Source organism: Daucus carota, chromosome 3, assembly GCF_001625215.2.
Source record: "Daucus carota subsp. sativus chromosome 3, DH1 v3.0, whole genome shotgun sequence".
NCBI classification, from domain to species: domain Eukaryota; kingdom Viridiplantae; phylum Streptophyta; class Magnoliopsida; order Apiales; family Apiaceae; genus Daucus; species Daucus carota.
Window position 1 is genome coordinate 50,843,138 of NC_030383.2, and position 25,804 is coordinate 50,868,941.

The 25,804-nt window shown below is 36.1% G+C and overlaps 2 protein-coding genes across 2 annotated transcripts; both read left to right on the forward strand.

Annotated features, from left to right (window-relative positions):
* Positions 1-6,094: 6,094 nt before the first annotated feature.
* LOC108214210 (ribonucleoside-diphosphate reductase large subunit) lies at positions 6,095-12,085 on the forward strand. The gene is made up of 17 exons (XM_064089301.1): positions 6,095-6,627; positions 6,702-6,763; positions 6,866-6,953; positions 7,313-7,576; positions 7,763-8,003; positions 8,077-8,153; positions 8,484-8,654; positions 9,168-9,260; positions 9,375-9,524; positions 9,611-9,697; positions 9,789-9,953; positions 10,039-10,158; positions 10,473-10,675; positions 10,758-10,907; positions 10,987-11,134; positions 11,577-11,660; positions 11,742-12,085. Exons 1-17 carry the CDS (start codon positions 6,400-6,402, stop codon positions 11,838-11,840), a joined length of 2,430 nt encoding a protein of 809 aa, XP_063945371.1. The 5' UTR covers positions 6,095-6,399; the 3' UTR covers positions 11,841-12,085.
* Positions 12,086-14,961: 2,876 nt separating this feature from the next.
* On the forward strand, positions 14,962-16,831 carry LOC108212640 (uncharacterized). Its single transcript, XM_064090795.1, has 2 exons — positions 14,962-16,293; positions 16,599-16,831. Exons 1-2 carry the CDS (start codon positions 15,207-15,209, stop codon positions 16,631-16,633), a joined length of 1,122 nt encoding a protein of 373 aa, XP_063946865.1. The 5' UTR covers positions 14,962-15,206; the 3' UTR covers positions 16,634-16,831.
* Positions 16,832-25,804: the final 8,973 nt, after the last annotated feature.

Genomic DNA, 25,804 nt, shown 5'->3' on the forward strand with positions numbered 1-25,804 from the left:
GATGATTCAGCAGTATCATCATTAGGCTGATGTGTGTGACTAGTTGATCCATCAGCTCCCCCTGAGCTGTTGCCAGGTTGACTTGATGATCCACCACTAGCATTAGAGGAATCTCCAGCATTATTGCCATTTCCTCCACCATTGCCTGGATCATTATCATTGTTGTCATCTCCTGTTGCAACCTCAGGTGGAATATCATCATCTGAATCAGAGTCTGGATAGTTGTCAAACTTCAGAGACTCAGATGGATCAGCAGATTGTATACTTGGAAGTTTAGTGTCATCAAATGTAACATTGACACTAACTTTTACTGACAGAGTATCAATTATAAAAACTCTATAAGCATTATTTGTATAACCAACAAAAATTGCTTCAGAAGCCTTTGGCTCAAACTTGTTCAAGTTCTCTTCACCATCCTTGAGAACATAACACTTGGCTCCAAAGACATGAAGATGTTTGACATAAGGTTTCTTGTTGTTATACAGATGAAATGGAGTTTTCATATGATCCTTGTTGATCAAAGTTCTATTCTGGGTATAGCAGGCAGTAGACACAGCTTCAGCCCAAAAGTACAGAGGAAGCTTTGCTTCAGCAATCATAGTCCTTGCAGCTTCGATCAGTGTACGATTCTTTCTTTCGACGACTCCATTCTGCTGAGGAGTCCTTGGTGCTGAATACTGCCTTCTAATTCCCTTTTCAGAGTAAAAATTGATTAGAGTTTGATTTTTGAACTCAGTTCCATTGTCTGATCTTACAGCTCTTACAGGAACACCTTTTTCCAACTCAACCAACTTGATATGATCAATTACTGTCAGAGGAGTTTCATCCTTAGAAGCCAGGAAGTAAACCCAAGTAAATTTAGAGAAGTCATCCACAATGACTAAGGCATATCTTCCTCCATCAATAGATGCAACATTCACGGGGCCAAACAAATCCATATGCAACAAATGAAGTGGATCTGTAATGGTATTGATGGTTTTTCCTTTGTGAGATGCTCTCTTCGCTTTTCCTTTCTGACAAGCTTCACAAAGATCATCAGTTGAGAATTCCAGGGAAGGCAAACCTCTCACTAGATCTCTCTTGACAAGAGAGTTCATGGTTTTGAAGTTGAGGTGTGAGAGCTTCTTATGCCATAACCAACTATCTTCAGCTGACGCTTTGGCGTAGAAACAGTGAACTTCGTTTCCTGGGCCTGAAGACAAATCAGCTACGAATATATTGCCTTTCCTTATGCCACATAGTGAAGGACGCTTATCCTTGATATGTTTAATGATACATATCTCTTTTTCAAAATGAACATAATAACCTTTGTCACAGAATTGACTGACACTCAGGAGATTATGTTGAAGTCCTTCAACTATTGCAATATCTTCTATGATGATCCTTCCAATTTTGTACTTGCCATATCCCACAGTACGACCTTTGCTATTATCAGCAAAACTGACTGTAGGGCCAGCTCCTTCTCTTATGTCCTCCAGCAGGGATTTATTGCCAGTCATGTGCATTGATGCTCCACTGTCAAGCACCCAGGTAACACGAACAACTCCACTGGCACCCTGCAAAAGACAACTTGATTAGACAGTCTTTGGGACCCACACTTGATTGGGTCCGGCAGTCTTAAAGAACTGATTTCTATTAGGTAATACAACAGAGCCTCTTGGACTGATACTTGGTTCAGACTTGACTGAACTTACTTCCTTAACAACAGCCTTATAAACCTTAGTTTTAGACTTTGGAACATAAGTCTCCTTCCTAACATGAGTAGGACTAGCAGTCTTTGATCTAGCATGCTTGTTGTTTGTGTGTTGTCTAGGTGATGTGTTTTCATTTTTGGCATGCAAATTTTTAAAATAAGCAGACATCAAATTGAAAGCACAAGTCATACAATTATCAACACTACAAGATTTATGACATGCATCAAAAGCAGGAACATCAGAAGTATCAGTCATAGTAGTAGGAACATCAATAGATTCTACTCTAACCTTGTTATCAGATTTAAAGTTCTCAGTAGAATGACATCTATTGTTCTTGTTCTTACTATTAACAAAATTATTGGGCTTGTTGAATTTAGTTCTCTCAGAGTTGACACCCAAACCAGCTTTAGGCAACCTAACATTGCCTTTCACTTTAATTGGTTTCAGGTTTGTCAGAATCTCATCTCTCATCTCATTACTCTCTTTCATTTTAAGGTCTTCCTGTTTTAGTTCATATCTAATGACAACAGGAGTCTCTAAAAGAGGTTCAGCTTCTGAGGTTTTAAACAAAGGTTTAAGGGAATCTTTCAAAACAAAAGGAATCCCTCTCTCTTCAGCACTCTTCTTAAAAGGAGTAATGTTGCTAGCCTTACCTACAGATTTGTTATAGTCAAAGCCTATTCCAACAGTTCTCTTGATCTCTTGTTTATCATTAAGTTCTTTGACTATCAAGGAGGCATCCTTAAAGGCTTTACATTTCACTTTCTCTTCGTCTAGCTGAAGTCTTAAGGCAATCTCACCTTTCTCTAGAACTTTGACTTTAGCACATTGTAATCCTAAGTCCATAGTCAATTGTTCTATTTTAGGTTTTAATACTTTCATCTCATTCATTTTAAAAGCATGAATTTCTAAGACTAAAGTATCAATTTTAAGATTAGCAGCTTTCATCCTTTTAATAGCATCATCTCTTTCAAGTCCTAATTGCATAAACAGTTTAGGGCATGTAGGATCTACCTGAAAGCTTCCAGCAGGAGGAGGTGAAGATGATCCAGTAGTAGCCATGAAAGCAACATTCCCTAGCTGCTCCTCTTCATCACTATCTGTATCATCCCAGCTTTTGCCTTCTGCCAGATAAGACTTGCTTTTGAAACTTTGACTTCCAGAAGTACCATGATGCTTTCTAACCAGTGCATCATACTTCTGCTTCAGCTCATCATACGAATCTTTTCTTTTTCCTTGAACCTTGGGCTGTTTGCATTCAGTTGCAAAGTGTCCAGGTTCACCACAATTGAAGCATTTGAACTTGCTTCTGTCCACCATCCCAGTCTTGTATCCTCCTTTGCTTGTAGAAGATGAATAGCCTCCCTTCTGAAACTTACTAACAGTAGGTTTGTATTTATAGGAAGGGTTCTTCCGGAATCTCATGTTTCCAAACTTCTTGGCAAACAGTGATAGAGATTGATCTTCTAACTGTTCAAGCTCTTCCATTGTATAGAACTCTTCGTCACCACTGGTAGAAGCAGTCTGACCCATCTCAGGTACAACAAATTCCTGAGTAGTCTTAAAAGGAACAACAACATCCTTCTTCTTTTCCTCCAGTACAGGTGACTCAACAACTAGAGCTCTTGACTGGTTCTGTGTTTTTCCCCAGCCATATCTCTGTTTACTTTGAACTTGCTCCAGTTCATAAGTTTTCAAAACTCCGTAGAGTCTTTCCAGAGAAATCTCATTCAGGTCTCTGCTTTCCCTGATGGCAGTGATTCTGTGTTCCAGATGTTCAGGAAGGGTTAAGAGAAACTTCATGTTGACCTCTTTCTTGTCGTAGAATTTCCCATTCAGATTTAAATTATTTATCAAATTATTAAGTCTGATAAATACTTCTGAAATCCCTTCACCAGGATGGGAACCAAACTGTTCATACTGAGCCATCAGTATCTCTTTCTTGTTTTCCCTAACTTCCTCTGAGCCTTCATTGATAATCTCTAATGTATCCCAGATTTGCTTGGCGTTCGTACAATTTACAACAGCATTGTACATCACTGGATTTAGAGATTCAACCAAGATTAGTTGAAGAGCATCATCTAAGTTCATCTGATCACTCTCTTCGTCTGTGTACTCAGAAAGTTCTTTCGGAATGACCTGATGAGGTATCAACACACCATCCTCTTCGTGTGCTAATATGACCTTCATCGGAGTAGTAACACCTTTGTCCAAAATCCCGATGTATTTTCTGTTCGCAGTGCGGAGGATTAGGAACATGTGCCTCTTCCATAGGCCAAAGTGTTCCTGGCTGAACGGTGGGATTTTGATGCTACTGATCTTTTGTGTACTCATGTTTAAGGATTTGAAATGAATAGTGTTTGGAGAGATTTAGATTTTTGAAAGAAAAATATTTTTAATCAAAATTAATTTTTGGAATAAAATTAATTCGAATAAAAAATATTTGGACGTTACAGAGTGTGTATAGGATCTGATACGGAAAAATGGTATCAACCGCTCTGATACCAATTGTTAGGTCCAGATATGATTGTAGAAGGGGGGGGGGGTTGAATACAATCAGTACCAAATCGTCGCGGAAGTTAATCTGATTGAATATGATTTGTTAATCAGATTAAAATTAATTAATATAACAATGTTTGAAGTCGTTATATAATTAAAATGGTTCAGTTTTAATGTCCACTAAAGTTCGTAGAATAAATTTGACAGGGTATATTCTAGATTTAGTGATTAAAACAACCGGGTTATCAAAGCACAGAAAACTGTGGATATAACGATCAAGCAAGTTACGAACAACTTGAAAGCTTTACAAAATGCTTTGATTACAAAGTGAATGAACACTTGAAAATGAAGGATGCAATGCCATATTTATAGGCAAAGCATTTGTACATGTAAGACAATTGAAAGACAAGACAATTGTGAGTTGCAAAGACAAAGTAGCAAGGGCAAGACAATTTCAGATTGCCTTGCAAGCACAAGACACAGCAGAAAGACAATTTTAAGGCTAGCAAGACAATTTAACACTCGGTCAGACAATCTCCATTCGGTCAGACAATTGAGAATTGTCTTGAAAGCATTGCCTCGGTCAGACAATCATAGATTGTCTAGGAAGACACAGACAATTGTCTTTCAGACAATTGCAAAAACTCGGTAGGACAATCACCAGTGTCTTGGCAGAGCAAACTCGGGCAGACAATCTCAAATTGTCTTGCGGTGAACCATTCGGTCAGACAATTGAGAATTGTCTGGGAAGCCACAGCCATTGTCTTCCAGACAATCATTCGGGCAGACAATCTTGATTGTCTTGACAGCAGAAATATTCGGTAAGACAATTTTGATTGTCTTGCTGAGCTTGAGTGGATGATTGATTGTAATTTGTAGATTATATTTAAATAGACAATTATCCACTTAATTAATTTAATCATATAAATTCATAAATTAAATTAATTCGTGAATGAATTAATTTAACAAATAAATTACATAATTAATTTAATTACTTGAGAAGTGAGATAATAATCAATTAAATATTAAATCACACCTTCTTCAGTAGATTTGCTTCCCGTCTTCTTTAAACATTAATAACTCCGTCTTGATCAGTCGGACGAACGAACCACCAACTCTGCTTGACTTCAAATATTCAATTTGAATAACTGATACACAAATGCACTGTCTGGTTCATCTGTATCTAGTTAACTCAAATATTCTTTGTCAAATAAACATTAAGAATTTGATTTGTTCGTCGAGTCTTCGTCTTGTAAGTACTTCTTCATTAAATGGAATCTTCTGATAAAATAAAGTATAGAAACTTTATATCTTCTGAACTCCTGGACGTGCCACAAAAGATTATTTGTTCACTGAGGCTTGAACATATTAATGAACTTCTTTCAGTGGTGTGCAGCAGCATCCTGGAATTTATCTGACATATAATTCCCATAAATCATTTGACGTTCTTCGTACGGATTCCGTTGACTTGCTATTTACTGAGCTTTCTTATCTGAGTTGAGTTGTACCTCTTTAAATACAAATAGGCTGAACATATGCCTTTCAGATAATTTAAAGTTTGTAAGAGCCTGTTTGACCGAGTTTATGACTTACGACTTAATATGATTTATGACTTAACGTGGCTTATGTGATAAGCTGAGAGTTTAAAATATTCTTTTGGTTTATTTTGACTTATTAATGACAACTTATTATAAATATAATAATAAAAATAAAAATGATTTATAAGTAGCTTATGTCTTATGAGTAAATTTTATAAAAAGAATAAAAAAAATTAATTTACCAAAAAAAATATCTCAAACTAATTTTCAACTTAAAGTCAGTTTTTGACTTAAGCTGACTCTGACTTATCACACAAACAAATATTTTCCAAGTTAAAGTCGAAATGACTTAAAATTTGGGTTTAATCTCAGACAAACATGTTCCCGGTGAGCGGATTTAGAGCGGAGCCAAACAGGTAGACAACTTTCAAAATTAAAAAAGATGCGTCCATTCACAACAAACCCGCGCCCTTTGTCTAATTGTAGGCGGCAAAACTTGAATTGATTAGCGGGAAACCAAACCCTAGTTTCCACGCCATTAAATTATTCAAAACTTTCTCTACACACTTCTCTCTCAACCTCTATTTATTCCCCTCAGCCCTCTTTCCTTCGTAGCTCACCTGTTTGCTTTAATTCCTCACTGAATTCAATTTCTCTAGTTAGATAAGATGTATGTGGTGAAGAGAGATGGGCGACAAGAGCCAGTTCATTTTGATAAGATCACGGCTCGGTTGAAGAAACTGAGTTACGGTCTCAGTGTCGATCATTGTGACCCGGTTCTTGTTTCTCAGAAGGTTTGTGCCGGTGTTTATAAAGGCGTTACTACTAGTCAACTTGATGAATTGGCTGCTGAAACCGCCGCTGCTATGACTGCCAATCATCCTGATTACGCCTCTGTGAGTATCAAATCTCATCCGCCCTCAATTTGTTTTAAATTCTTTTTCTATGTATTTATGTTTCTACTTTGTAGTTGGCTGCCAGAATTGTTGTTTCGAATCTGCATAAGAACACGAAGAAATCATTTTCAGAGACGTGAGTATAAAATATCGGTTTGTGTATATTTAAATTTTGTACGTAGTAAGAATCATCATTTAGTTTTTATGTGTATATTATATATTTGTTTTGTTGATTCAGGATTAAAGAGATGTACAGCCATGTGAGCCAGAGATCGGGGAAGCCGGCCCCACTTGTAGCCGATGATGTATATGAGATAATTATCAAGGTATTTTCATCTTGTTCGATCTAAAAATAGACTATAAGTTATGTACTGGATTGACTGATTTTAAGAATTCTTTTGTATTAAAGACATTTATTTTTGTAAATTGAATCAAGCGACTTGTCTACTTAAAGCCATGTTCATAACTAGATTTAACTACTGTGATCTTAGTTCTTGTTTCTTAATGGTACCAAAATATATATAATATTGATGTTTTTAACATGCTGTTGCCTAATAATATGCGTGGGCTGTTTCATTTACCCTCATTATAACCAAAAGTGTGTATTGTATTCCAGTTTTCACTGATAATTGTTAGCAACTTCTCATTATATTCTACTGATAGTTTTATGGTTTGTATTATTCAGAATGCTGCTCGATTGGACAGTGAGATAATTTATGATCGGGACTTTGACTATGATTACTTTGGCTTTAAAACCCTTGAGAGGTCCTACCTTTTAAAGGTGCAAGGGAAGGTTGTTGAGAGGCCACAACATATGCTGATGAGAGTTGCTGTTGGGATTCACAAGGATGATATTGATTCTGCTATTAAGACATATCATCTAATGTCCCAGCGATGGTTCACTCATGCGTCACCAACCCTATTCAATGCAGGAACTCCGAGGCCCCAAGTATGCCAACCTCATATTCTGTTTTTTAATTTTTACCTAAAAGTTGTCACACAATTATTATGATTCTTCTTTGTATTGCTGTTGTCCCTATTTATGTATGTGTGTGGACTATGGTATGTCTTATTGGTTTGTACTGGTACAATTGTTTCACTGTCCACTGACATTTCTCATGCTGTTTTGTGGCAGTTAAGTAGCTGCTTCCTGGTTTGTATGAAGGATGACAGTATTGAAGGCATATATGACACATTGAAGGAGTGTGCTGTGATCAGCAAATCAGCTGGAGGAATCGGTGTGTCTCTTCATAATATCCGTGCTACTGGTAGTTATATTCGTGGAACAAATGGTACATCCAATGGTATTGTTCCAATGCTTCGTGTTTTCAATGACACTGCTCGCTATGTTGATCAAGGGGGTGGCAAGAGGAAAGGTACATGATCTAATGTGATATGCTAACTTGCTTTGCTATATATTGAATGTTTAACTATTTGTTGTTGGTCTAGGTGCTTTTGCCGCATACTTGGAGCCATGGCATGCTGACATATATGAATTTCTGGATTTAAGGAAAAATCATGGAAAGGTGTGTAAGATTTTGTGGGATTATTTCATTGGTTTAAAGTTAGTATGCTAATAATCTGTTGACTTCTCCAAATATTCTCTGTCATATCAACTGAAATTTCTGCCTTCTGTTTACACAGAAATACATGTATGTATGTCTATATATATATATATATCTATTTATATATCTATACATATATCTATCTATCTATCTATCTATATATATATATATATATATATATATATATATATATATATATATATATATATATATATATATATCTTTCATGTCTCAGATAAGTAGCAAGTTCTTTTAAAAAAATGTTGATTCATGAAAATGCACTTCTTATAGGAAGAACATCGAGCCCGAGACCTGTTTTATGCTCTTTGGATCCCTGATCTCTTTATGGAAAGAGTGCAAAGCAATGGTGAATGGTCCTTGTTCTGTCCAAATGAAGCTCCAGGTTTGGCTGATTGTTGGGGTGAAGAGTTTGAGAACCTGTATACCAAATATGAAAGAGAGGTGAATTTTTTAATTTTCTCAAGGTTTTGTTAGTTCTGTCGTATGCACATTTATCTATGTAAAATAAATTGTTTATAAAATATTTCAACAATGAAATACAATACAATAAGATTATAGGTATATAGTTAAACACTAGTTAAACTTAATATATGAAATTTAACATCCAAGCTCATGCAAATTATTAATATGAAATATTATGAAACCCAAAACAGAATCTAGAATGGAATCCAAAATAGAATCATATATATAAGTTTTGCACCATGAATTTTACACAGAATAATGTTATTTTTTAATCTTTATTTATTGTTAAAAATGTTCGATACTATTATTATTCATAATAAGAGGTTAATTAGCTCAAAATTAGAATTTAATTCAAATTTTTGATAAGATTCTATATTCAATTCTATAGTGTTTTCTTCGAAAAATGACACACACACACACACACACACACACATATGTTTGGGATAAACATTTGTATTCTTGTTACTGACATTTAAGAAACAATGAACTTAGGGCAAAGCTAAGAAGGTTGTCCAGGCACAGACTTTATGGTTTGAAGTGTTGAAATCCCAGATAGAAACGGGGACACCATATATGCTGTTTAAGGTAATAATTTGGAGCCATCTTTGGTTTATGAATAACAACGTTTTCGTCATCATCATTATTAATATTGTTATCCTTTTAATTCATCAGCACTTACTGTTATCCTTATTTCTTCAGGATACCTGCAACAGAAAGAGCAACCAGCAGAACCTGGGAACAATCAAATGTTCCAACCTGTGTACTGAGATTATTGAGTACACTAGTCCATCTGAAACTGCTGTATGCAATTTGGCATCAATTGCCCTCCCTCGATATGTTAGAGAAAAGGTGAAAAATAAAGAAAGTTTATATCTCAGACAAAAGTTTTTACTCCTTTTAGCTAATTTTTGGGTATTCAAATATGTATAATTCAGGGTGTCCCTGATGAATCACAGCCATCAAAGCTTGTGGGCAGTCTAGGTTCTAAAAATCGATACTTTGATTTTGACAAGCTAGCAGAGGTTTGCTCATTATATGTGCAATATGCCTGTATCCAGCTGTTACCATAAAACTTCAGTCTTGTTTATTGATTTCTTCTCTTTTTTGCGACAGGTTACTACCATAGTTACTGCCAACCTTAACAAAATTATTGATGTTAATTATTACCCAGTTGAAACTGCAAGAAGATCGAATTTACGACACAGGCCCATTGGTATTGGAGTCCAAGGTCTTGCTGATACATTTATATTGCTTGGCATGTCATTTGATTCACCAGAGGTAAAAGGACTTATTTCTTGTGATCTCATTCCAAAATTGAGCTAGACCATTGAGGAATAACTATCAATTTTTCATGTGGCCAAAGGCTCAGCAGCTGAATAAAGATATTTTTGAAACAATATACTACCATGCTTTACAAGCTTCTTCTGAGTTGGCCAAAAAGGAGGGCCCTTATGAGACATATGTTGGAAGTCCAGCTAGTAAGGTATATTTCTGGGCAAGTTCCTGCTGTTTGTCAAGGAATTTTACTGCTTTATTTTAGTTTATGTTGGCCTTGTTAGTTGGAACATATGTTGGAAGTCCAGCTAGTAAGGTATACTTAAATCTACTTGATTAAATATACATCTGGATCTGCGGTTGGGCTTAAGCTTCTTCTTGACAGGATCTTGTCTGATTCATGATTATAATCTCTTATTTTACCAGACAGGAGTGGGTGTTTCTAGTAAACCTTACGAGCAGCTTGTTATGATGGGATTTCATTTTACCTACAGCATTTGACTAACATCTTTTTACCGGCAGGGAATAGTTCAACCAGACATGTGGGGAGTAACACCTTCAAATCGGTGGGACTGGGATGCTCTTCGGCAAATGATTGCAGATAATGGCATTAGGAATTCACTTCTTGTTGCTCCTATGCCAACTGCATCAACCAGTCAGATTCTTGGAAATAATGAGTGCTTTGAGCCTTATACTTCCAATATCTATAGCCGCAGAGTTTTAAGGTTTGATGCCCTATAATTATCTGGTAGCTCTTTCTAGTTTTAATGTCCTTTGTTCATCCACCTTTCTATATATTTGTTGCAGTGGAGAATTTGTTGTGGTGAACAAGCATCTTCTTAGGGATTTGACTGAAATGGGTCTCTGGTCACCCAATCTTAAGAACAGGATCATATATGAAAGTGGTTCTGTACAGAAAATGTCGGAAATTCCCAATGGGCTTAAAGATATATACAAGTATGTATATTGGAGATTTTATATATAATTTTCTACTATTTACTATCATGATCCTCTTAATTTACTGTTGTGCAATCAGGACTGTTTGGGAGATTAAGCAAAGAACTTTGGTTGATATGGCTGTGGATCGTGGATGCTATATTGACCAGAGTCAAAGCCTTAATATCCACATGGACCAACCAAACTTTGGAAAGCTTACTTCTTTACACTTCCATGCATGGTCCAGGGTATGCTATATGCTCTAATTTGCATGTTAATAAATTATGGATTAGCTTACTAAACCTCAAGAAACATAATCCTCCTGTTGATATCTGAACTCATTTGTTGGCAAATCCCTCTTTATAAATTGGTGTGCTGATGCTTGTCTGAATGCCTAAATGATTGTCTGAATGCATTGTACTTTTTGTCATCATTAACAATAATCCACTTCCGTGTCTGTCTAGTGACAGAATCATATTTTGTTTCCCAGAAATGTGGCCACTGTCTTAAATCTTAACCTTAGAATTGCCTTCACTTTTATTACTTTAGTGGATAAGCAGGGCATATAGCAATCCTTCCTTCGTTATGTAGTATACTGTAATATACTGTATCAGGATACCTCTTTTATACAACTTTTTCAACATTACTTTATTCTACTTATGTCTCTATTCTTGTTCTTGGATGCAAAAGGGTTTGAAGACAGGGATGTATTATCTGCGTTCTCGTGCAGCAGCAGATGCCATCAAGTTCACAGTGGATACTTCCATGTTAAAGGTAAATATATGCCATACTTAACTTGCATATTAAACCAGTTCATCCTGATATTGCTTCTTATTATTTTGATGTCAAATACAGGAAGAGGTCAAGCAGCAAGACGATGATGATACCACAAAACTAGCAGAGATGGTATGCTCCCTGAGCAATCGTGATGAGTGCATGGCTTGTGGAAGTTAAGAGTTCCTGAAAACATCTAAAACAAGAGTCTGCTTTTGGAGCTCCCCCACATACTTCAGAGTGGAAACACTCTGCTTTCATCATATTCCGTTGATGCAGTGCAGTCTGAATATGGTTAAATGTTTGTAATAAAATTTTAATTATGTAAAGGCGACGTGTTTGTGTTTGTAGAGGTGTAATATACAAAGACCCAATTAGTAATTAATTACATAAACAACTTTCTAATGACCATCCTTCACAAGCAATTTGACCAACTCGCCAACATAAACCACCTTCTCCTTCGCCAACATAAACCACCTTTACAGCTAATTTATCAATTTCAACGAGTTGACGATCCAACTTCTGCGCAAGATTCAAGAGAAGTTGCTTTTGGATCTCTACTTCCTCTAGATTCTTTCGATATCCAAAGTAGAATGCAGTAGCTGCCCCAGTGATAGTACTAGCAGCAATTGTCATTGGCCTCATAGTTGTATTCTTGCTGTCAAAAAAAAACTGCAGTTGAAAAATACATCAGATAAAAAGCATCTACAAACAAAATGACAGTATATCATTTAGCAAAAATAAAATAAAATGATAGTATATCTATTCCCACTTTGATGGCCATCCAAATTCGATGGTCTATTGGCTAAATTTATTTTTTAAAATACTGAAATTAACAAACAAAATGACAGTATATCAGTATAATGGCTTATGTAATCATGTAATCCAAATAATAACAGTATGATGGCCTATGGCCTCGAAAAAATATGCCTTGATGACCATCCAAATTCAATGGTCTATTGACTAAATTTATTTTTTAAAACACTTAAATGCATTCAGTGAAGTCATGTTAACTCTGTTACTTTAGTTTCACGGATATAATAGCCAATAGATTACAAATACAATTACACGTCTACATACTATTCTAAACATATACGTGACTCATGAAAATCATATTACAAAGTCACACCCACATACTATTCAAAACATGCACGTGACTCATGACTATCATATTACAAAGTCATACGAATAAGAATATTGCTAGACAATATGTCGTCGGTGGTTCTGGGTTTCGATGGAAAAAACACAACGAAAATGATAATTTAAAATGTGAAAAATTCAGAATTTTCGAAATTTATTACATGATCCATGCGAAAAATAATATTTAATTCGTAGTTAGTATGTTTACTTTCGGGAACTTTCTGAATTGAATGTCTAATGGAGGTCCTAAATTTAATCAATCACCATCTATCCCACTGATAGACGAGTTTCAAACATATAATAAAAGAGGTGGCTTACTAACACCAAAACACGAAACTTTTTTTTTTTTCTCTCTCACACCTATGTCTACAAGGGTTAAGAATTTTTATCAAAATAAAAATCGTTACTCTGTAGCTGGCCATAATGATGTTCATATAGGAGAAACGTAAAACAATCCTAACTCTAATCCAATTAGAGTTTTTTAATAAAATCTAAAATTCTATTCTTATTATAATAAGTCTAACTCAATTATCAAATACCAATTGGATTTCTGATTTCATTGTTTATAAATTTCAAATTTATTTATCCTTTTAATTAAGTCCAACTTAATTAATAAAAAAGAATTTGAATATCCTATCTCACTTAAATCCAAATTTAAATCAAATATTTCTCCAAACTTTTTTTTTGTAGAACTCTTAGATAATTATTACATTAATAATAATTTTAATATTTAATATTAAAATTATAAAAAATGAATAAACTCTTATTTGAAATCAATATTCAAGCATGGTCACGTATTTGATAATCTATCTCAGACCAGAATCTTTGGAAGATAGCTTGTTTCGAAATTTATATCTATATCACGTTGTTTAAGCTGAGCAAATTCATTCATCATAAAATGACTATATTCTCCCTGCCGAACCTGCTTTTATATACTCAAAAATATCTGTTTCATATAAAATGACAATCCAATCCTTCCCAAGCCTACTCTGAGCCACATTATTTCAAAAAACTGAAAATTATATCTTAAAGTAGATTAAAAGTCATTTTTGGTGACATATTTTTTTTTATTTTATCAATTGATACAACATTAATAAATTTCAGTTAAATTTTGGTCAATTTGATCGCCACAAAATCAAATGTGACAACTAAAAATAGACGGAAGGAGTAGATAGCAAACAGTCTATGTCATGCTCATCCTAATTTAAATCAGTTGGTTAGCTTTTTTTGCTTATATATTAAGTCTATGAGATTAATTAATAGTAATATGGTAATTGGTAAGGTGCATGTAGCATGTGCATGCTTACCGATCTTAGTTTTTTTATTAATGAAGTAGCGAGAAGACTTGTTTGTCTCCATTCAAGTACAACGATCGGAACTCCTATAGTTCATAGGGACTTCAAATCCACCAATGTCCTTTTGAACGATAACTATGAAGCAAAGGTAAATTATCCTCTGTTCTCACTTATCAAGGATAGAGATTAGCTGCATGTTCCTGTTCTTACAAAGTTAAATTGTCGAATTTCTCAGATATCAGATTTCGGGCTTGCAAAGTTCATGCCAGATGGGCATGAAAACTAGCATAGATGGTATGCTCCCTGAGCAATCGTGATGAGTGCATGGCTTGCGGAAGGGGTAAAATGGCTTGATCATTACTGAACTGGACTTCAACTTGCAAGTGGATAACTAAACTCAAAAAGCTTGCATTCAACTCACTCCACCAGCTTTTACTTGCAATCACATAACTAAACTAACTAAAATTTGCACATTCATTAAGTGGTGTTAAATTTTAACGGAAGCCCGTTAATACCCAATAACCCAAATTCATCTGACCCGCCCGATTATTTTATAACCCGCCCCAATTCGAGAACCGGGAATTACGAGAGGGAACCGGGAATTACGAGAATGCTATTTGTGAGTTTTAATATTTTTCTTATAAGTTTACATTACTTCTGCTCATTAAAGTGTACATGTGCTGTAATATTTTTTGTATATCTGTAGGTGCCTACACCTGGAACTACAACTCCACCCAATGTTGCTGTAGAAAAAAAGAAAAAATGGAGGAAAGCATGTGGTGCAAATTATTAAGTCTAATATATTTTGAAGATTATGCAGCAAGCCAGAGTCTCCAGGAAGTCAACCACAAGTGAAGATAACTACTCAGTTTTATAGATAAACATTCTAGGTTGTTATACAATTGTATATCTTATCATCTTGTTGTATAATTTATCTCTTATTAGTTAGGAATAGTGTTCAGATTATCTTGTATAAATAGATGGAAGCTGCATAACTTTAGTTTGTATCGCAGAGAATATCAGAACATTTAGTTTCATCTATAAATTTATTATGGCATCAGAGCTAGAGTCTTAAATCACATATTATCACCTTCCTTTCAACACTGTAACAATGGTTGAAATTGAATCCAACCAAACACCAAATCAGTCATCTTCTGAGCAAACCCAGCAATCTCCTTTAACCCAGCAGACCTCTCAAACTAATCCTCTGCAATCATCAAGTCATCGAATTCTTGACCCATATCTTATTCATCCCTCGGACAACCCCACAACATGTCTTGTCTCGCCTCAGTTGGAAGGAGACAATTACGCAACATGGACTCGTGGCATGACCAAGGCGCTTAATGCCAAAGGCAAGCTAGGATTCGTTGATGGAAACACTCCTCCACCGGCATCTGATTTGCCACTTTTGAACTGTTGGAAGCGATGCGACGATCTCGTCAGCAGCTGGATCATTCACTCTGTCCATCCAGATCTGCGTTCAAGCTTAATGTATGCTGATTCTGCACGAACAATATGGAACGATCTCAAGGTACGATTCTCTCAATCCAATGCTCCGCAGTTGTATCATCTAAAAACTGCAATCATTAATCTCAAACAAGCAGATATGTCAGTCACAAATTATTTCACACGTCTCAAGTCTTTATGGGATGAATATGACTCCCTTGTATCATCTGAACCATGCATTTGTGGCGCTAGCAAATTTCTCATTGAACGCCAAGAGCGTGATCGAGCCATGGAATTTTTACAAGGACTTCATGATCGATTTTCTAACATTCGAAGTCAGATACTACTCATTGAACCACTCCCATCAGCTCAGAAAATTTTCAATCTTGTTAAACAAGAGGAGGCCCAACAATTCATTGCCATGCCTCCTGCTCTTTCTACAGAATCTGCAGCACTTCAGGCTAGAGGTAATCCACCTCAACGCCACTCATTCAACAAGAGACAGCGCCCGTACTGTGATCATTGCAACAAGTATGGACATACACGTCAAACATGCTATCAGATTCATGGTTTTCCGCCCTCCAAGCCTAAAGGAACGGCCCCTATATCCACTGTAGCTGCTGTCACATCAACTGACAAGCAAGAACAGCCAGTTTTGCCATCACTTTCCGCTGACCAGTACAACCGCCTTCTTTCCATGCTATCCACTCCAAATATCGATGATGATATCCTTCCTAAGGTGAATCTCACAGGTAAAATCGCCAACACTTTATCCAATACAATTTGGTATGTAGATAGTGGGGCTACACATCATGTTTGTTGCGATATATCATTGTTTCATAACTACTATAAACCTCAAAAACTCATACATGTCGAACTACCAGATGGCTCTCTTGCCGCTGTGAAACACATTGGTGAAGTAATCTTCTCACCTAAATTCAGATTGATGCATGTTTATCATATACCTGAATTCAAATTCAATTTAATTTCAATATCTCAAGCAACCAAAACTCTTAGTTGCAAAGCTGAGTTTGTTAATTCTCTTTGTTTATTTCAGGACCTACGTTCGAACCAGATGATTGGTCAGGCTGATCTTATTTCCGGTCTCTATCAATTACGGATCCCTTCTGCTGCTTGTTTTTTGAATAAAACGCCAATTGATATTTGGCATTGTCGTTTAGGTCATCCTAGTGAAGCACGTTTCAGATTTCTATGTAAGACCGTAGAGTCTATTAGTTCCAAATTTTCTTCGGATTGTAATGTTTGCCCCCAGGCAAAACAAACACGTTTATCATTTAATAAAAATGCAATTTCTTCTTCTCATTGTTTTGAACTCTTACATTGTGATATATGGGGACCTTTTTCGGTCATATCTCATGATGGTCCCAAGTATTTTCTTACGATTGTCGACGATTTCTCCAGATGCACTTGGATCTATTTAATGTGTGCTAAATCTGAAACATTTAAACATTTACAACATTTTCATAATTTTGCCATAAAGCACTATACGAAACAAATCAACACAATTTCCACTGGCAAATTATCAATTTTTCTCCCTCAACTACAAAAAATTCGAACTGACAATGGTGCAGAATTTTTATCAAAGGAAATTCAATCATGGTTTCATTCTAAAGGAATCCATCATCAAAGAAGTTGTGTCTATACTCCTCAACAAAACGGTGTCGTTGAGCGAAAACATCGTCATCTCCTTGAAGTCGCGCGAGCTTTACGCATTCAATCAAACTTACCACTCAAATATTGGGGTGATTGTATACTAACGGCTGCATATTTAATCAACAAAATGCCGACTCCAGTATTATCACATCGATCTCCTCACGAAGTATTACTTCAATCACCACCAGAATACAATCATCTTCGCGTTTTTAGTTGTCTTTGTTTTGCTCGAAACACTTCAATTCGGTCAAAATTTGATTCCCGTGCCAGACCTGGAATTTTCTTAGGATATCCATTCAATCACAAAGGATATATAATCCTTGACATAGAATCACAACAAAAATATGTTTCTAGAGATGTTGTCTTCAAAGAACACATATTTCCGTTTCATGATGCCTCGCCACCTACACAAGATTATTTCTCAATTGACACATCAACAAGTATTTATGACGATGATCTTCCTTATTCAATAAATCCGTCATATCCAATTGCTCATCCTCATGCAATTTCAACTGAATCAAATTCTCAATTGACGACTTCTCCAAAATCGCACCATGAAACTAGTACACATGTTCAATTTTCCAGTCCTACTACAGAGGATACAAATCCTGTTCAATTTTCAAGTCCTCCTTCAAAAGATACAAATACTTCTTCCGCAGAGCTAGTTCCAGAACCCATTCGTCACTCTGACCGCATTCGACAACCACCTGTCTGGATGAAGGATTATACATGCTCCATCCAAGGTTGCACTGCAACAACTCCATATCCCTTAACTTATCATTTATCTTTCGATAAGTTCACTCCATCTCACAAGGCTTTTTTAACTTCGGTACATACCACCCATGCGCCAAGAAATTTTACAGAGGCAATGAAACATGCTCATTGGCGTGAAGCAATGTCTAAAGAAATCTCTGCCTTGGAAGAAAATCATACTTGGACACTTACTCCTTTGCCTCCAGGAAAAACTGCAGTTGGATGTAAATGGGTTTATAAGGTCAAGTTCAATGCCGATGGTAGTATTGAAAGATACAAGGCTAGACTAGTTGCTAAAGGGTATACACAACAAGAAGGTATTGATTATCATGATACTTTTGCCCCTGTTGCTAAATTAGTAACTGTTCGTGCTCTTCTTTCTGTTGCTGCAATCAACGGTTGGTCTCTACACCAACTTGATGTTCATAATGCCTTCTTACAAGGAGATCTCATCGAAGAGGTCTACATGAAAGTTCCACCTGGTTTTCATAAACCTGGAGATCATCGAGTATGTCGTTTAAATAAATCCATTTATGGACTCCGGCAATCCTCAGAGCGATGGTTTGCTAAATTCTCATCCTTTCTCCTTGAAGACGGATTTACTCAATCTCCCGCAGATTACTCTCTCTTCTTCTATAAGCAAGCACAAATTTCTATTTTTGTTTTAGTCTATGTGGATGACATTATTATCACTGGAAATGACAACTCCATGATATCATCCCTCAAATCTCGTTTAGCGTCAAAATTTCCAATCAAAGACCTAGGAAAGTTACAATATTTTCTTGGCATAGAAGTTTCCAGGTCTCACTCTGGTTTATTCTTATGTCAACGAAAATATATAGTTGACATACTTAAAGATTCTGGTCTTACTGGCGCAAAACCATCTCCTTCCCCAATGGAACAACATCTTAAACTCCTTCCAACTTCTGGGGAGTTATTAACAGACCCTAGTGTTTATAGACGCCTGATTGGACGTCTTCTCTATCTCACAGTCACGAGACCGGACATTGTATATGCTGTTAATTATCTTAGTCAATTCATGCAACACCCTCGGACTGCTCATTATGATGCTGGACTACGTATCTTACGCTATCTAAAAGGCACCATTAATCATGGACTCTTACTCTCATCTTCAAGTTCTCTTGATCTCCAAGGGTACACTGATTCTGATTGGGCTGGATGCCCCACAACTCGACGGTCTACAACAGGTTATTTTACCATGCTTGGTGCCAACCCTCTCTCTTGGAAATCAAAGAAACAACCAACTATCTCACGGTCTTCTGCCGAGGCAGAATATAGAGCCATGGCAAACCTTACTGCGGAATTACAATGGCTTCATTATCTTCTAAAAGATCTTGGTATTCAAATTTCAAAGCCGATACCATTGTATTGTGACAATCAAGCTGCGATTCACATAGCAAAAAATCCTGTTTTTCATGAGAGAACAAAACATATAGAACTTGATTGCCATTTCGTCCGTGAAAAACTTTTATCAGGCCTGATCTCTCCAACCTATATTTCTTCGGCTAATCAACTCGCCGACATTTTCACCAAACCCCTTGGAATAGATCAATTTCGCCGACTTTTATCCAAGTTGGGCATACGTCTTAATCCCACTCCTGCTCCAACTTGAGGGGGGGTATTAAGTCTAATATATTTTGAAGATTATGCAGCAAGCCAGAGTCTCCAGGAAGTCAACCACAAGTGAAGATAACTACTCAGTTTTATAGATAAACATTCTAGGTTGTTATACAATTGTATATCTTATCATCTTGTTGTATAATTTATCTCTTATTAGTTAGGAATAGTGTTCAGATTATCTTGTATAAATAGATGGAAGCTGCATAACTTTAGTTTGTATCGCAGAGAATATCAGAACATTTAGTTTCATCTATAAATTTATTACAAATCAGTTGTCTAATTCTGCAGCAATAGTAGTTTATTAATGCCTGATCATGTTACAGGCTTATTTAAGCGTATTATTTAAAGTGGAACAAGTACATATGGTCATGAAATTGGACAGATTTTTGGTCCCCCCCGAGACTACTACAGTGACATTTGTTCAGGTTTACTGTTGTCCCCAACGTATACTTTTTGTTCATTAACAGTGTGCCTCCTTTCATTAAATCATTAAAGACTTCTGTATTAAGTAGTTATTATTTCGTTTAATTTCTTCTGCATACATTATTTTTTGCTTAATTTATAAAATATTTACTCGATTTTTATCACTTTTTTTTTTTAAAATGTGATTGTAGGATTTAGTAATTATTAAAAAGAAAAAAATAAATTTGGCAAAAAAAAGAAGAAAAAAATAAACTTAAGTTTGCATCAGATCCAACTAGTAATGTACTGCGGGGTAGATTTTCCGTTAGTCGCGTTAGTTGATTTAACGGAAGTTTAGTTTAGTTATGTGATTGCAAGTAAAAGCTGGTTAAGTTAGTTAAATGCAAGTTTTTTGAGTTTAGTTATCCATTTGCAAGTTGAAGTCCAGTTTAATAATGATCAAGCCATTTTACCCCTTGCGGAAGTTGGGAGTTCCTGAAAGCATTTAAAACAAGTAAGTCTGCTTTTGGAGCTCCCCCACATACTTCAGAGGGGAAACACTCTGCTTCCAACATATTCAACATATTCCGTTAATGCGGTGCAGTTTGAATATGCTTAAATGTTTGTAAAAATTTTAAATTATGGAAAGGCGACGTAATTGTGTTTGTAGAGGTGTAATAGGTGCTAGATATTGTTTGTATTAATGTGCACTAAAATCTGCTGTAACAAAACTTCAAGTCATAATGGATGTGGGTATTTGATTTACTCTGGCTTTGAGGATATAATTTCTCAAAATATTATATATCAGTGTAGATTTTTTTTTGAAAATAGATTGTAGGAAGGTTTTTAAGTTACAATCTTACAATTTTTTTTTAATTCTCCCATCGTTTTAATCCTTCGTTATATAAAGTATCCATGTTGAAAAATCTTAAAAAAACATTACAATTTTTAAAAATAACGCATAAATAAATCGTGCATTCAACACATTTGTAACCGGGGTTTAACATGAGGTGTAGAACAATAGTTATCATTGTGTTGAATATATCAAAAAGGATGCTTAAACTCTACCTCTGGGGTTTGGGTAGGGTCTAGAAACATAAATATTAGTTTGATAATACGTTTAACTTAGTTCTTACATTGAAAAATTAGCTTATGTACTTCTCCAACACAATTTTAATCGATGTTCAACAAAATATGTTAAAAAAACGTTGAACTCAAATTATATATGTGTTGAACGCATAAAATTTGTAAGTTTGTACCAGAACCCACCCCTATATATATAAATATATGTATATATATAGGGATGAGATCAAATAAAAACTTTTTTAAGTTACAAAATTACAAACTTTTTTTTATTCTCCCATCGTGTTAATCCTTAGTTATATAATGTATCCATGTTGAAAATTCTTGAAAAAATATTACAATTTTTAGAAAAAACGCGTAAATAAATCGTGCATTCAACACATTTGTAACTGGGGTTCAACATCGGGTGTTGAACACTAATTATCATTATGTTGAATATATCTATAAAGATGCTTAAACTATACCTCTCGAGTTAGGGTAGGGTCTAGAATAATAAATATTAGTTATATAATACGTTTAACTTAGTTCTTACATTGAAAAATTAGTTTATGTACTTCTTCAACACAATTCTAATCGATGTTCAATAAAATATGTTAAAAAAATGTTGAACTCAAATTATATATGTGTTGAACGCATAAAGTTTGTAAGTTTGTATCAGAACCCACCCCTATATATATATAAAACATATTATATATACATAAACACGCACGCGCTTATAACCCGTGCATGGCACGGGTGGTTTATAATATTAATTATTTATGGTGTATGTATGTCATATTTTTTTATTTTTTGTAAAGATTAAATTGTATAGAAATATCATGTGTATTTTAATTAATATAAATTATAAATAACTAATAAACGTGTTAAGTTTAATATTTTCTTTGTTTTTGCACTAAGTTGATTTTTTTAATGAAATATTTAGTGAGTTCTTAATAATTAAGTGTATAAAAAGATTGATCATGATTTTTGACGAAGAAATATGTTTTGATAAGGATTTTAATATAATTTTAGTTACAGTATAGAGTGATCATACAAATTAAAATACTTAAAGTAATACATGCAAAGTAAAGTGCCAATTTCATGTACAAATTGGTTGATTATTGAATTGCATCTCAATAATACTCTAGGTGAAAAGAAATAGATTGTGTGAGATAAGCTAGACTACTTTGCACTTAGGAGTTAAGACATGTATAGTCATGTATTTGTTCGGATTTGACCGAATATCCATCAAGGGAGGTATCTCCAGGTAAATTTATTTAGCAATTATGTTCGAAGCCACCATCATTCCAAATATTTGTCTATTTTCTCGGACGAAGTAATTAGATTGATGAGAATAAGGACTGCGTTTGTCTTTTTCTTGGGAAAGAAATATATATATCGAGCATATTCTTAAATAACACATAGATAGTGTATCTTTTGTATGACAGACCTTTGACATTGATATAAATAATCAAATATATCATGATTAAAATGATTCCTGGAAATAATATTTTTTGAGACCCTGTTGTTAACGGAGAAAACTGGTAGGTCAACAAAGATGAGGTTCGCGGCGTGGATCAAGATTCTTGTTGGCGAGAATGTAGGAAGTGGTTGATTGTTTGTTATGGAGGCGGCTGCAATTGTAAGCAAAGGGTTCGAGATTGCTAACTGGAATAGCTCTCAAGAATGGTCGATGCCTACAATCTGCCTACGTACCCCTATTTATAGGGGATCAAGCCGTTACGTAGTTCTTTCTCCTAAGAGACCCATGTGGGCTGGGCCTCCCCTTCTAGAATCTTCCTCCCGGAAGGGGCCCAATACGATGAGGCCTAGCCCTTTGGGCTTACCCCAAATGCAAGGACACTCTCCTACTCCCCGACAGGGACAACCCGCCAGACTACAGAGATAGGACCTTCCAGGGTGTCTTCTTCTCTATCCTCTACCTCCCAAGGAGGACAACTCCCTAGACTACAAGGTAGGGCGTTCTTAATACAACAATGAGATCTACTCATGCTCAAGGGCGTCCCCCTAAACACAAGGTACCTCTCACTGCCCTTCAGAATTATGATAAAATGAACTTTCCTCGGCAAGTGGGCGCGCCCAGAAGATAGGGCGCGCCCTATCTTTTGACAGGGTCACTTCGAAGTCGTGTTGATCTTGATTCTCCTGGCCCATATAGGCCTTCTTCTGTGGGCTCTGCCCATTTAGTTAATCTTCATAATTTTGCACCCTAAGTGGTCTCTTCTGACTGACATGACTAGTTTGGGCTTGGTCCAATTTTGAGCCCATCATGGTCTTCTTTTATGTGCCGGGTCTTCATGCTGATTTTTGCGTATAACAACTACCCCCCAGATCTTGGTGGCATCGAAGATGTCGACAAGATCTTGATGTTCTTCATCTCCTGAGATGCCCTATCTTGGTTGTTCCTTGTTGGTGAAGAAGATATAGACGTTCCTTAACTAGGCGCGCCGTATGTTGCAGATTATTAGGACTTTTCTAATGGATAATTGCTGAGTCTGAATAGTGTAACTGAGTTGAATGAAGGAGATTCTTCTGAAGCCAACGTTGAAGAAGTTGCTTGAAGATGATGATTCTGCTTGACGGAGGTGAAGACGATGTTCGCTTGACGGAGGTGAAGGTAGCATTTGCTTGATGGAGACGATGACGAGGTTGCTGAAGATGAGGCCGCGAAAGCCGAGGCTGAAGGAGAGATGAAGATGATGCCGCGGAAGCCGAGTCGATGAGGATGAGGCCGTGGAAGCCAAGGCTGAAGGAGACGAGCGTGCCTTCGACCACGTCTATAGATGAGGATGAGGCGCGCCCTGATGCTGAAGCAAATTCTTCCAATTGTTGTTGACCAGGATCTCTGTTCTGGAGACGTTTAAGTGATAGTAGAACTGGGCGCGCCCTATGTTTTAGGCGCGCCTAATGTTGGATTTTTGGTGCAACAACTACTACATCCGGTTCCGACTTGTCTTGAAGAAGCAGGTTGTTGACGGTTGACAATGATAAATTGAAAGGAATTTGAACAAGACGAAATGGAAGTAGATTTTTTTTTTTTTTTTTTTTTTTTCCGATAAGGCGCGCCCTCGAATAAAGCTAATTAGGAAACCTTCGATGCCTCGACTCTTATTCTTGTTCCTCGGTCTGCCAGCTTCGTTTATGCAAGACGCACCTTATTTGAGCAACCATTTGTTTATATGATTTAATCAAGCATCATCTCATGTACTGATGTACACATATTCAAACGTCACAGTCCACCACTTTGCATGCAAATATCACAATCGACATGTAATTGAAGATAACACAACATCTTCATCCGCAGTTTACTATTATTATATAATAATGACTTCTTTCATGCCCACGGTTGCTTGATACTATTTTTTAAACTTTCTCAGACGGTGCGCCCTTTTAAGAAAGATCCAGTTCTTCGAACTCCTTTTACAATTTTCTTGGCTTTGTGTTTGTGAATTCATCGCCTTATTGAGACATATTTCTTGTCTGTTGTCGCTGAATTCAATGCACATGCGGCGCGTCCTGACTTATTTTTTCTCATGTAGTCAAAGTTTGAAGCTCTTGATGTCTTCTAACATATCAACTGCAACGTCTTCATAAACTTCCACATGTCCACATGTATGTATACTTCTTGATGCATCTATTCGTCAGAATCCTTCTTTTGATCATAATTTTAAACAAAAAATGAAACTGATGTTTCACCGTCACTATATATATTCGTCAAAGGCTAACTCAATTGTCCCACTCGCAGCCTCATTCATTAATATGTTTTGTATGTCGAAGATTGATGTAGCTGATGAAACGAACTCGGGTGTGAAAACTTACGTATACTTCGCTCCGCCGATTTCTTTTATGGCTTTCATGTCGCACCTTCCAGTATTACCATGACTAGGACTAGTTGGCGACTCAGATGTCGAGTTCAGAATCCCGATTTCGTCAAGCTTGTTCCTATACCAGTGTTGCCTACTTTCTTTCTTAAAACAAAGCAAGGATGATAGTAGTTAAGTTTAATAACTTGCCACCATTTCACTTGGTCAGTCTGGTTGTCGATCATCACGGAGATTAGAATATGGCTTTGATCAATGACCAGTAGCATCAATAGTTTTTTTCCAGGCGCGCCTTTTCTCTTCACACCTATGATCCAGTATCATGCAAATAATTTGTTTTGTTAAAATAATAACAAATAACAGTCCCCTGCAGTTATACAGTAGCTCTTGAGTTTTGATAGAAATGGTGCGTCCAATGTTTGTCTGAAACTCTGAAGCTCTTTTTTTTTTTGTTGTTGCTTTTCAACATATGACCCAAATACAAGCAGACGTAGTTCCAACCTCGAGCTACATATAGCTTTAGGTTTTATATAAATAAGACGCGCCATCCGTGTATTTGCATCTCGCATTCTGAATCGAAATCTGGACTTAGCTTTCTCTTTGTTAAAATTTGTCAACTTACCCTCTTCCCTTCTTATATATTTTCTCTGCTCCTTGGCGCGCCGTGTCAGCAATTCACAACTTTGTCATGCATAATTCCTTGATGTACCCAACTTAAATTAAGACGTACCTGAAATTTACATTTTTAAAGCCCCATGACTTATTCTTTATTTTCTACTGGACCAGTGACCAGCTAATGCAGTGCTCTGGCTTATGTGTTCTTAACTTTATCCTCAGTCCACGCTTGTTGCGTGTCAACTTATAATCCCTCTTCAAATTTTAATTTTAG